Source organism: Herpailurus yagouaroundi, unplaced genomic scaffold (assembly GCF_014898765.1).
Source record: "Herpailurus yagouaroundi ecotype Mexico unplaced genomic scaffold, PumYag 253, whole genome shotgun sequence".
Taxonomy (NCBI): Eukaryota; Metazoa; Chordata; class Mammalia; order Carnivora; family Felidae; genus Herpailurus; species Herpailurus yagouaroundi.
Genome location: NW_024412470.1, coordinates 6,204,085 through 6,217,927, shown reverse-complemented (window position 1 = coordinate 6,217,927; position 13,843 = coordinate 6,204,085). Strand labels below are relative to the sequence as shown.

General features: G+C 45.2%; 1 protein-coding gene across 7 annotated transcripts in view; it reads right to left on the bottom strand.

Moving 5' to 3' along the window:
* Positions 1-13,843, bottom strand: part of MIA3 (MIA SH3 domain ER export factor 3) — a 53,586-nt gene that overhangs the window by 36,546 nt on the left and 3,197 nt on the right. For all 7 annotated transcript variants that reach the window (XM_040461013.1, XM_040461008.1, XM_040461007.1 and 4 more), the window contains 4 exons: positions 11,971-12,057; positions 6,443-9,269; positions 3,789-3,950; positions 1,070-1,215 (listed from right to left, as the gene is read on the bottom strand). In XM_040461013.1, coding sequence (XP_040316947.1) covers positions 1,070-1,215; positions 3,789-3,950; positions 6,443-9,269; positions 11,971-12,057 — 3,222 coding nt within the window. The remainder of the gene's footprint in view (positions 1-1,069; positions 1,216-3,788; positions 3,951-6,442; positions 9,270-11,970; positions 12,058-13,843) is intronic.

Below are 13,843 nucleotides of genomic sequence, written 5' to 3'. Positions count from 1 at the left end.
CTTCTCAATGATGAATCTGGGATTTGAAACCAGATAATCCTGGCTCAAAACTCATGCATTTTTATGGAACGGGGTGGGGCGGGGGGGGGGGGGATCCTCTTTCCTACACAAGTCTTGAGATAACAGAACGTAGTGGAAAAATACTTTTATGGAGGAGGATACTTTTCTTTACAGGTCCAAGGACAACTTGGCCTGCAGCTTCTGAAAAGCTTGCTCATTCCCACAATTTACCGAAAAATGTCCAATTTCAACAAATACCACAAGGGGGAGCTAAGTCCTAAAAAGCTTAAATATGCTTCCAGGTAGATTAAATGTCTCATTTGAATCCTGACTCCCTAAGAAAGATAAATCTGAATACTCTGCCATAAGTGACTCTTTCTAAGACACAAATCTAACCACATCCCTTTCCGCTTAAAACCTTCCAAGGATCCCAATCCCAAAGAGCGTAGCACTACCTGTCACAACACACAACTTCCTTTACCTATCTCCCTATCTCCCTCCAAAAGACGCCCTCCAACCACACCCTCAACTATTCAACACCAAAAAGGCTTCCATGACTTCCCCAAAAGGCCTTCTCTTTGTAATACCGTCCATCTCTCTGAACATGTTATTTCCTCGGTCGAACCGCATGCTACCTCCCTCTCCACCTTCTATTCGGCAACACATATGAAACTCCCGTTTGTCCTTCAGCTCCTGCCGAAACTTCTGACCTTCTCTGCCCATCCTCCCACCACAACGAAATCAGTGTATCCAACACATCATTCTCCCATCGGGAAAATCCTCTCTGCCCGTATCGTATTATGTCCCCAGTGAACGTCTTTATCTCCCTGCTGGACTAAAAGGTCCTGCTGGGGAAGAGCCATGTTTTACAGGTTTGTCTATGCCCGGCTCTGACACACCGCAGATCTGAGCTAAGAACCCATCAAATTATACACAGGTGACCCATTTCAGAGGCTGAAGTCAAAGGATCAGCAGTAGTTTTAAGTTCTTGATCTCATGCTTAAGATCAACTCAAAAACCGTAATTAATCGATAACTCTATCTGAAGAAGCTATGTATGTCGAACTTACCGTCTTAGTTAAATAAATTATGAATGAATATATTATAAGAATTGCATTTTCCAAAGGTGAGACACTTGCTGGCTCTTCAGCATTTGTTTCTAGTTTCTTTTTTGCATCAACAGCATCAACAGGACTGCTTTCTGTTGGAATTATCCCTAAAATTGAGGGTGAAAATTAATATTTTATAATATGCTTTAGAGTAAGACTTGTTTCTCTTCGTTTAAAATATTTATCGAGTGCCCACCGAGTATGAGTCAGTGGCTTCTCTTAAAGACGTATACAGACTTCTAGGGGCGCCTGGCTGGCTCAGTCAGTAGAGCACGTGGCTCTTGATCTCAGGGTCATGAGTTTGAGCCCCAAGTTGGGCATAGAGATAACCTGAGATAAAATTAAGTCATATTTACTAAAAAAAAAAAAAAAAAAAAAAAAAAAAAAGACACAGTTTCTATAGGTCTTATATAAAGACGTATATAACTTATATAATTATGCTCTTAAAGAATTCTAGAGAGAACAAAATTCAGAACACCCATTCGAGCCATCACGCCCTTCCATTATGAAATGAACGTATATCCAACACACCCTACCCCTCACCAGATCTCCCATCATGTCTCTGGCAAAACACCTGCGCTCTGAACAGTATTTAGTCATGGGAATTGAGAAAAGCAGAACTTATGGGTTTGTTTTTTTTTTTTCCCACACGGACACAGTTGCATTTACCAGATGTTCATTCAGTGCCGGTGAAGCATTGTGTTAGAAACTTCAGGCAACCGCTGAGTAGAAAAGCGTCAGCTTGCAGACCCGCAGGTGGACTGCACCCGTGCTTAGCACGGTGTCTGGCCCCTGGCAGGTGACTGCTCCCTCACAGATGAATGACAGCTACACAAAAGAGAACAAGGTAAACGCCCAGAGACGCTAACGGGAACCGCTTACAGAGCGGGGGCTGGCCTAAAGCTCTGCTAAGCCTGAAAGGGTTTCACTAGAGGAGGTGGCGGGGAGGTGACCTCAGTTTGAATTAGTTGAGGCTGGGCCCGTTCTGTAAACAGCTAGGAGCTCAGCAAGCGGTTAGTGAGGGGCGGAGGAGGTGACTCTCTCCCAACCCAGAGACTCCATTCACGATGGATCTATGACTGTGACCCTGGGGAAGTGTCCACAGTCAGGGCGGCTGAGATGCACGAAGGGACATTTGGGAAGATGAGCCTGTAAGGGTAGCTCATGTCATCCTGTGGCAGAACTCGGAAGGACCGGGCAAAAAATGTGTTTTTAATTCTGCAAGCAGAGGTTTTCCTAGCCTTGAAAGTTTCTGAGCAAGAGCGTTAACGAGACATCGTGGCGTATGACTCATTTTCAACAAGCTGAAAAAACTCTTTTGACTCTTTTTGAGATAAAGACTTTAGAACTAGAGGGGATGATACATGAATGCAACGTCCTCGGAACACGGGAGGCCTCTGATAGGTCATTTCTTCCCCAATTACAGAATTCCTGCCCATGCCGTGGCTTCTCCTGAAGGCCCACACGGTGCTACCAGGTCTCATGGGTAGCGCTTTATCCCGGGTTACACACCACAACCTCGAAGGACACGGAACCAGTAATGGTATCACACACACCACCCCCCACAGCGGACACACAAAATAACACAATTAGCCTTTCTTCAGTAGCAACCTGTTGATGCCATTATTGGGCTTGTCGTCTTGTTTTTAAATAGTCTCCTCAATCCAAATGAAGTGAGTTGCTCTCCACTGAGTGTTTGCTGCGCCCTGTGATTAATGCTGACACACTGGTGTCAGGCCACGCGGGACCACGACACGATGCACAACTTTCTGTACTGCTCCCCACGGCGTACAGACACCTAGGCATAAATATCCCCTTCACTATTTTTAAGGTTTTTGCCATGTCCAGGTAGCAAATTAACACAAGATCTGAGCCACACTGTATTCTACTGGGGGCGGGAGAGGGGGGAGAAGAATTTGTGGGTTTTAAAGCAGTGGCTCTTGGGGTGCCTGGGTGGCTCAGTCAGTTAAAGCATCCAACTTTGGCTCAGATCATGATCTCACAGTTCAAGAGTTCAAGCCCCGTTACGGGCTCTCTGCTGTCAACATGGAACCTGCTTCAGACTTTGTCTTCTCTCTCTCTCTGCTCCTCCCCGCTTGTGCTCTCTCCCAAAATAAATACACTGAAAAAAATAAATAAATAAAGTGGTGCCTCTCAAACTTTCAGCTGATCAGAATTTCCTGGAGGGCTTGTTAAACACAGCTTGCTGGTCTCCACCCTCAGAGTTTCTGATGCCGGCTGGTCTGGTTGAAAACTACTGTTTGAGAACATAAGGCCTTTGAAGAATAATAGTTTAGACTGAAATTATTTATGTGAGTAATGAGAGCCAAACATTGATATTTTGGTTGGTTATAGTCTCTGGCCTTTTTCCTACTGCTGACCTCCATCCATCTGCCTCAACTGCTTTTCTTTCTATTCTGGGGTTTCTTGTTTTTTAACACTCATTCATGCCTGTCTTATTCTCCCTTCGATTTCCTGCCTTTAGGAACAAATGTCCAGGGGCACCTAGCTGGCTCAGTTGGTAGAGCACACGACTCAGGGTCATGAGTTCGAGCCCCACATTGGGTGCAGAGATTACCTAAATAATTAAAAAAGGAAAAAAAAAAAAAAAGAACAAATGTCCTAGAAGCTCTTGTTTATGACACACCTCTACTTTGTAGAAAAAATCTGCAAGTTTTACCTGGGTCTATGTCCTTCTCAGTATTCGGCTTCTGTGACACTTCTGAGTCACCCTTGTCACCAGTCCCAAGTTGATCCAACTGGCTGGGCTCTTTGGGAATCTGTGCTCTAAGGTCTTCTGTGTGATCTTGTGGGAAACTATCTTCAAGGAGTGGCTCTATTCCTACAGGGAAGAAGAATGCACTGGGCTGGCAAAGCCTTGACGATACTCCCCACTCAGCCTCTCCCACTGGGCAGCTCTCCCTCCCCGGTGACCCCCTAGGCACCTTCCCACTGCCCTCCCTCCACATGCCGGGATCCCAGGAAGCTCGACTGGTTGGGGAAATAAGAGTTTCAGTTGCTTTTGTCTCATTTCACAGATGACTACAATTTACAAAGAAACCCGTATTCTGAAGTATTTTATAAATAAACCCATTTGTGGTAAGGGGTTCAATAACCCTAACTCCCCTTGACAAACCCAACACATGCCCAACCAGGTGAATGTGCAGAAGAGAATTCCAGTCAAGGGCAGAAATAGGAAATATCTACGCCACACAAAAAGAACACGAATTCTTTCATTCACAAGCATGTTTGTTTCACAGAGCTAGCGTTATCAAAGGCAGCTTACTGAAATAGCTGTCAAATATTTTCAGAGTACCTCTAATTGTCAAAAAGAGTGAGAACCCATTTCCTTCCCCAAGAGGCTTAGGGCAGAGTCCAATGTGACCCACACAAAAGATGAATTTCTTTAAAGCATCACAGTTTACCCTAAAAATTCATCAGTTTTGCATTCTAATGGAAAATAGGTCTGCTTTGATTACATGCAAAAATGTTCCCCTCCCCAAATTCTCAAGAAAAACTGGCCCTATGGGAAGACAGCATTTATTCTGTGGCTTTATATCCCCCTGGTACGCTATCACATGCCACAGTTTAAATACCTCAGGCTGAAAAGCGTGGAACTAGGAATCAGGTTATGTTAGGAGACTGGCTCAGGGTCCGTTCATCAGTATTTACTGAAAGGCTTCCACATGTCAAGTGCTGTGTTAGAGAGCCCTGCATCCCAGTCATGTCCCTGGTTAATTCATCTGAATGCAAGAATCCGAGGGCCCAGGAGAAGTTCACTAACCTAAGTGACTGCTCCAAAGAGGCAAGAAAGAACATGACACCAACAAAAGATGAAAACTGAGGGGGGTGAGGATAAAGAAACTCAGGCAAGGCATCAGCTGAAATGTGATGCCAGCTCATCCTTGGTCAGAGAGCAGTTACTTCACGCGAAAGCCCTTTCAGAGGCTTCCGGTTGTGGAATGAGTAAGTTACAGGGGTGAAAGGTACAGGGTGGGGAATACAATCAGTGGTCCTGTAGTGGCCTGTAGGCTGCCAGATGGTGGCTACAGCAGAACGCACAGACCTGTCCCTGTCACTATGCTGTGCACCGGAAACTAATGTAACATTGTGTTTCAACTACACTGTAATTTAAAAAAGGGGGCAGCAGGGCACCTGGGTGGCTCAGTCGGTTAAGCATCCGACTTCGGCTCAGGTCATGACCTCGCGGTCCGTGGGTTCGAGCCCTGCGCCGGGCTCTGTGCTGACTGCTCAGAGCCTGGAGCCCGTTTCAGATTCTGTGTCTCCCTCTTTCTCTGACCCTCCCCTGTTCATGCTCTCTGTCTCAAAAATAAATAAATGTTAAAAAAAAAAAAAATTAAAAAAAAAAGGGGGGGGGGGCGACTGGGTGGCTCAGTCTGTTAAGCCTCCAACTTTGGCCCAGGTTATGATCTCACGAGTTTGTGAATTTGAGCCCCACATCAGGCTCTCTGCTGTCAGCACAGAGCCTGCTTCAGATCCTCTGTCCGCCTTGCTCTCTCTGCCCCTCCCCCGCTCACTCTCGCACTCTCTCAAAAATAAATATTAAGAAAAAAAAAAAAGGAATTTACTCGGGGTGTGTGGCTGGCTCAGTAGGTAGAATGTGCAACTCCTGACCTCAGTGCTGTGAGTTCAAGCCCCACATAAGGCATAGAGTTTACTTAAAAAAACAACACAAAAGAATTTACTTAAGTTACCAAAAAAATTCCTTTCATAATTTACATGAAACTTGTACTTTTTTAACAGGTTTACCTGGGGCGTCATTTTCTTGTTTGTAGCTTTCTCTTTACCTGCTTGTCAAGGTTCCTTTAGAAAATGCTAGCAATCTCAGGGTGCCTGGGTGGCTCCATCAGTTAAGCACCGGATTCCTGATTTTGGCTCAGGTCATGAACTCAACAGTCTGTGAGTTCAAGGCCCACGTCAGCCTCCATGCTGACAGCGCGGAGCCTGCTTGGGATTCTCTCTCTCTCTCTCTCTCTCTCTCTCTCTCTCTCTGCCCCTCCCCCACCTGCTCTGTCTCTCAAAATAAATAAATAAACTTAAAAAAAATTTTTTTAATAAAAAAGAAAAAAAAATGCTAGCAGTCTCAACTGTCCTAAGGGGAAAACAGGATGAGAAATCTTGACCCACGCTCCAGCCTAAAAGAAAGAAAGCGGGAAGGGATGTGTGGATGTCACAGTGCTGTCCCTCACCTTTAGGCACACTGCAAACTGTGGACAGAGCTTTACCAGGAAGGCAGGAGGCACTTCCCCAACCACTCTGCGCCCCACCTGCCTCTCAAGCCCAACTCCCCAAGGCCACAGGCAGGCGCTTTACCTTCCGTGGCGCCAGCCCAGCCTTCCTCCGTGGGTGGAGCCGTCGCCAGCGGCGTGGTCTCCTCCATGGTGGAGTGTTTGTATCTCACAAAATAGATCAGGTCTTGAACATCGTCAAGGACCGCCGCCTCTTCAAATATGTTATTTTCCTTGGTGCCCAGCTCTCTGTTTTCGGTCACACGAGCGTCCAGCATCTTCTCTGCTATGCTCAGAATCTGGGACTCAGACGCACGGAAAACCTTGTCCAGGACTTTTTCCACATTATAAGGCAGGCTCTCCCGCTGCGCGGACTTCAGCTTTAATGACATTTCGCGGAACATGGCTTCCAGCTCATGGACGTCGAAGTACTTCTGGAACCGCCGCAGAGACTGCTGGTCTTTAAAGAAGCTGCTGAGGATAGGCAAGTCGTCCACCCGGTCCCCGTGCGGCGGCTGCACAGCCCTGTGCGCAGTCCAGTGCCACAGGTCACCGTCGTGCTCCTCAACTGCAGACCCCTGGCCCTCTGTGTCCGCCACCCTCTCCAAGTCCTCCTGGTCCTCTTTGGAGAGTCCTTCCAGCCCGGGCTGCTCAGCGGGTCCGGAGGTCTTCAGGTATTCCTCAGGGCCGTCTTGAAAATGATCAGAATCTTGATTCTCAAACACTTCCCCTAACTCTGGGGTCTGATTTTTTTGGTGAGGAGAGTCACTTCCTTCAGATGGTCTCTGTGCTTTCTTACCCACAAGAGGGCTTTCTTTTTCCACCACCCCACCACCCGCTTCCCTGCCCCCTGTGTCCACCCCTTTGCCCAAAGTTTCACTTTCTCTTTCAATTTCCAAGATATTGCTAGTTTCTTCTTTGTTTCCTTCTGCTTCTGCAGCAGTACTAACGGTGCCTAACATGGCCCCTGCGGGGGCCTGCGGATGAACATCTAACCGCCCACCTTGAATCCCAGGGCTTTTTTCTTTAGACTGTTTTGCACTTAGAGCATTTTCATCCTCCAGTAGTTGTTCAGGGCCGTAATCAGCTTCTGCTTCTGGTGTCTCGGGATGGAAACCTGGCACTTCCAGGCTATCCACCTGGCCTCTTGTCTGCACTTCCTGCGTGCCCGCCGCGGGCTTGTAAGGAGCCGTTTCTTCCCGTGAGGAGTCCTCTTTGACCACTTCCTTGGAGAGCTGTAACTTCTCATCCATCTGCCTATCATGCGCATGGGCCACCTCTTTTCCTTGTGGCCAGGAAAGATTTCTTCCCACAGCGGGACCCTCTTCTTCTGGTTCTCTTGGCAAATCCACTTCATCTGGAGGGGAAGGCCTCGGCTGACCGTCAGTCTTAAGACGCTGTTCCTCTTGAAATCCCTCGTGTGGAGAATCCACTGAAAGCGTGTGTGGTTTTGGTCCACTTACTAAAGCGTGCACTTCTTCCGCGTTGTCTTTGGATGCATTATGCGGACTACCCCCCGGCATTGGTGCGATGCCCACGGATTCTTGCTCCATCCCTTCCTCAGGCACTTGACTCCCTGCAGCTTTGGGTACCGCTTCACGCTCCGAGCCACCCTCCAAAATCCGCTCTGCAGGCTTTCCTTCATGGAGCATTCCTTTTGACGTAGGAACAGCTGCTCCTTCTAGGTCATTTTCTTTGTTATCAAAAGCTGATTCCGACATGTCTTTACTCTTTCCAGCAGCTGGCAAAGAGCCGAGGTCACTGCTTTGAGTAGGACCGTGTGCCTTCATGCCTTCCTGCTTCCCCTCCAGCCCCATCTCGGCCTGCGCCAGGCCCTTCTTGGATTCCTCAACTTTCCTCCCGTTTCCTGTAAAGTGAACTTCCGGGTCTTTGTCATTATTTGTTTTAGGGGCCTCTAAAGTCAAAAGCCCATCTTCTGCTTTTTGGGGGTCGGCGTAATCTGGTGCTGATTGTGGTTTCCCCCATTTGCTATCTGGGATGAATGCGTCACCACCCTCCCTTCCTTCCTCTGGATCAGAACTCCCTACGTCCAAGCCTGTTTGTCTGTCACCATCTGTGAAGGAGAAGACAGTATCCTCCCAGGTTGTTAGTATATTTTGATCGTAGTTTTTGATGCCAGGGGGCTGAGTCACCTCAACCTTATCCTTTTCATTTGTATTCTGCTCTGTATCTGTGGGATATTTCTGAACTCCAGACTTCACTGGGACCTTCACATCTTCCCCAGCGTGTGTGAAGGTCAGTAACGGCAGGTCGTCCAAGTTTTCTTCATCCTCCTCATCTTCCTTGCCAACTGTGTAATACTCCGTATCCAGCTCCTCATCAAAATCATCTTCTAATGAAGTAACAAGTCTGGTTGTCTCATCATCAGAGACAAGGGCATCGGCAGTCGAGCCAAATTTGGTTTTTAAGTCCAGAGTCATTTCTTTTTTCAAAAGTTTATAAGCATCAATCTTCTCCTGTTCACTCGAGAGCTGAGACCCATTGCTGGTTTTGTTGTTTTCATTTTCCGGCACTTTCAGTTTATCTTGTAGCATTTCCTCAAAAGGTTCAAATGCAAGCTGGTCTCCCTGAGCATGATCTGCTTGACTGTTTAAGTGAGGGTGGTTCCTCTGAGCCCCAGATCTTTCCCTGAGTTCCTTAGAGTTTTCTGAGAACACATTTTCACTCTCCTCTGAGTCAAGTTCTCCTGGTTCAGGTTCAAGTTCAGATTCAGGTTCAAGGTCGCTTTCCTCAAGTACTTCAAGAACTGTGTCCTCATGCCCAGTTTTTTCTGTAGCTTTCTCAGAATCTCCAGGTGCAGAATTGTACAATTCCAAAAATCCTAAAAGCTCTTCTACGTTGTAATTGTCAAAATCATCTCTTCCCCCATCAAAACAAACAAAATCTGTCTCCTGTAAAAGAAAGAAAAACATTAGCATGTCACTAAGTGTTGCAAGAGCAAACTCTTACCCGTGCTAATGAAGGCTAACCTCAAACTGGATCCAGAGGGGCTTCTGTGCCAACCTTGGGCAATGACTGTTCTTGGGTAGTGGGAGGGGAATAAAAGCGGGTGTCCACTTTTCCTTGGTTTCCTGCTTCCACGGAGAAGGACTCCTACCTAATATTCCTGATTTCCCTTCATCGTCTCCTCCCGAGGATTCATGTGGCTGGTGAGTTTGCTCTGCACCATCCCTGTTTTCTGTTTGGGACCTGCTAGAGGGAACACATATCCTCTCCACTCCATGCTATAAGTTTTATAGAGACAGCCCCCTTGGGGAGGCTAGCTAGCCCTGTTAGCTAGCCCTGTCTGTGGCTGGGTACGTCTGTCTTATTCCACACGACAAAGTTAGGAAACCCATTACTTCTGCACACCCAAGCCGTGTTCACCAAAAAGTTTTATCAGTAAGTAATAGTGATACTTTGGTCTCCACAGGCCTGACTCCTGAGTCTCTCAATTTGTTCTGAGCACAAGTGGAGAAAAACAGGGTGTCATTTATTGGGTCCCCCAACTCCCAAGAACTGTGCCTGATGTCTTGGGAATTCGTGTCATAATAATATGCACAGGAGAAGCTGGAAGATGATCCAGCTTCCCCATCACTGTGCCCTCCAGACTATCCTTCTCTCTTTAACCAGCTAGAGACAGGCAGAATCACCTTGCTGTCAGGCTCTAAGTCTACACAGATTTTTTTTTTGGCTCATATTTTCTTGGCGCTGGGAAAGATAAATCAGCCTAGGAAGCCTTACTAAATACAGCTTTATTAAATTATAGGTGCATGGGCAATAAAAATTTAAAGGCACAAATAAGGGTGTCAGGGGGCTCCCCACTTAACTATTACCTCAAGTACAACTTGAAAACAAGATTCAGTAAGGAATATACTCTATTCTACAACAGGGTGGTAGGTGTCATTAAGGTCTGCTTTCAGGACTAGGCATAAACCTACATTCTTCCTTTCCTCCAATAATAAGCAACTTGACGTAAATGGGGCCATAAACGGAAAGTAAGTTTAAAAGCCAACACAGGTAATTCTCTTCTCCTAACTAAACTCTCACCAAAGTCTGAGGAGCCCTGACCAGTGCAGTAGGGATGAATTTCTTCTTTTCACCACATCCGTTTCCAAGCCACTTTCTTAACACTGAGGGGAGCATGCTGTGGAGGTTCACTAAGAAGGCAGACTCCCAAACAAGTGAGGTCACCGCGGCCAATGAGCTGCTGGTCTCACACCTATATCTTGGGGAGTCTCTTCATTAGGAATGAGGCCAGACAGGTAATGGGGCTGATTTTATGACCCTTGAGACTACAAAGAAATGTTAAGTACAGCACTGGCTCTGAGACTTCATATATTCTGCCAATCTCATCCAACGATGGCCCTAGGCCAGCTGCCTGCATATCTGTAGCACTGCAAAAAAAACTTAAAAAACTGCTCAAAGATTTCTGAATGAAGGTAGGCATCAATTACCACACATTTTAAAACTCCAGAAAACAGGGCGCCTGCGTGGCTCACTTGGCTAAGCGTCTAACTCTTGGTTTCAGCTCAGGTCACAATCTCACCATTTGTGGGTTCGAATCCCGCGTCTGGCTCTGCTCTGATAGCACAGAGCCTGCTTGGGATTCTCTCTCCCTCTCTCCATCTCTGCCCCTTCTCCCCTCTCTCTTTCTCCTTTTCTCTCAAACTAAATAAATTAAAAAAAAAAAAAAAAAAAAAGTCCAGAAAATGATCCGCAGGACTAAGGATCCCAGAACACAGAATCCTTGCCATCACAGAGCTATGTCATGCACCCAGATGAATGCTTTGTAGGATGTACAGTCAGTACCATGCAGATCTGAGACCAGACCTCTTCAGAATCTCTCAGGTTCCCTTTTCCAAACCTGTAACGTAACTATAATCCCTTAAATCACTAAAGAATCAGTAATAAGAAAACCACTGTGGGGGCGGCTAACCATGTGACTCTTGATTTTGGCTCAGGTCGTGATCCCATCGTTCATGGGTTTGAGCCCCGTGTTGGGCTCTGTGCTGACAATGCACAGCCTCCTTGGAATTCTGACTCTCCCTCTCTTTCTGCCCCTCCCTCGCTTGCACGCACAATCTAACAACAAACTTTAAAAAAAGAAAAAGAAAAAAGAAAACTATTGTAAATTGGCATTTCTGACCTAGTACATAGTTTAGCATTTAATCTGATTTCTCTACACTTAAAATGTCTAAGAGCTATTCAATGAGTAAAGTTTTCTAATGGAGATACCTTGTTCTTTAGCCTATAAAAAGGTATACCTCTTAAACTTAATAACTAAGTACAAAGATATTGAATTCTTAATTTTTTCTCATATAAAGCAGCAAAAAGGAACCCTATATGACTGTACATATTAGACAATTACCAAATAATGACACAGTCTCCCATAAATTCTTTTCAAACATTTTTCTTTTTTTTCTATTTTTAAAAGTTACCTGATTCTAATTTAAAACCTGACACACAAATGTTAACTTGTTTTTTTTCTGGCCCAAATACAAGGACTTTCAAAAATCATTAACTGACTATAACTGATGAATATGAAAGGCAATTTATAATTGAGAACCAAAAAAATTAAAATTAAAATTAAAAATCCATAACATAACTTACATCTGTGGGAACCCGTAGCTCCTCTTCGGTATATTCATGGACTACTTGGATTAAATCTTTTGGAAAATATCCAAAAATACGTCCAACCTATATGAAAAAACAGGCAAAAGAAACACATACCAATCAAAATTCTGTATAAGAAATACAAACGACAGACTTTTCAGCAGTGAGAGGAAACACACAGATAGATACGTAGGTAGGTACAACCACAAGAAACAGATAATTGCTATGATGATTACACGGATTATTATTCCAATGAAAATTAAGTACAGAATACTTTAAAGTCAATTTTTCTAAAACCACTGAAGTTTCCTTTCATCATGCAACTTAATTCTAAACACAGAGCTAGATTTCTGAAGTAGATAAAAGACCTACATAACAGAAAGTGTTTGTATATTTTATGGTTAAAACTAAGCACATCAGGTGCACCTGACCGGCTCAGTCAGAAAACTGTGTGCCTCTTGATCTCAGGGTTCTGAGTTCAAGCCCCATGTTGGGTGTAGAGATTACTTAAATAAATACACTTTAAAAAAAAAAAAAAGAATATAAAATTCCTAAAATAAGTGATGACTACAATAAAACAGCAAATAAAATTTATTGATATAACGGGCTGTAGTAGCTTTTTCAAAAACTAGATTTTTGAGTATTTGCAGAGAAAATAAAATTCATACTACTCTACACAAGAAGCTTTAGTTTCATGCAAAGTAAACCTCTGGAGAAAATAACCCCATTTATCTATAGCACTAACAGTTAAAATACACAGAGCATCCTCCTGAGAGGCACACACTGTCCTCTACTGACTGTGTCTAGAAGGAAAAGCAGATCACTGGGAAGGAGGCTGAGAGGCAGATCCAATCCACCAAGGGAAAAAAGGCTTACTTATCACCAACTCCCAAAATAGCCTCATTAGGAGTGCTGTTGTTATATCTGGCAAATATGTGAAAGCCACTCTTAGTACTAGAATACAGCCTTGAAGATTAGATAAGATAGGGTAATTAAAAACTGCTACACTGGCAGTTAAAATCTGAAAACTCTAAGAAACCAAAAAAGACTGCAGGATGAAAACTAAGAAACAGAAACAAGAGTCAGTTTGAGAGGCACCTGGGTGGACAGTTCGTGAGATTGAGCCCCACATCAGGCTCCACACTGACAGTGCAGAGCCTGCTTGGGATTCTCCCTCTCCCTCTCTCTCTGCCCCTCCTCCACTCACGCCCCAGCATGCGCTCTTTCTCTCTCAAAATAAATATATAAACTTAAAAAAAAAGGCAATATAGGGGATGCCACGTGAGCAGTGCAAACAAAGTGCCACCTGAACAGTTATCAGACAGCAAGATCCCTTCTGGCTGGGCTGCTGAGGGCAGGGCTTCCCTAAGAAGGCACCATGAGAGGTGAATATGGCCAAAGGAAAATGCCATATATGTCAAGCTCACTTATCAAATGCTCCAACTCAACCACTTCACCGTGTATAAAACAGGCCTAGGTACATGGAAAAACTTTCCCAGAGTGAAGATTATCAAGAAATCTCACACAGCAGACTTGCAGGAAGCAGAACAGATCCTTCTTTGTACACAGTGACTCAACCTAAATTATAAGGGCTGAACCTAACCAGCTAGTTGGTCGCTCAAGATTCACCCCTAGGGAGGCACCTGAGCGGCTCAGTCAGCTGAGTGTCTGACTTCAACTCAGATCACGATCTGCAGTCCATGAGTTCGAGCCCCATGTCAGGCTCTGTACTGACAGGCTGGAGCCTAGAGCTGCCTCAGATTTTGGGTTTCCCTCTCTTTCTGCCCCCCCCCCCCCCACACACACACACTCTCTCTCTCTCTCTCTCTGTCAAAAAAAAAACTAAAAAAAAAAAGATTCCCCCCCCCCC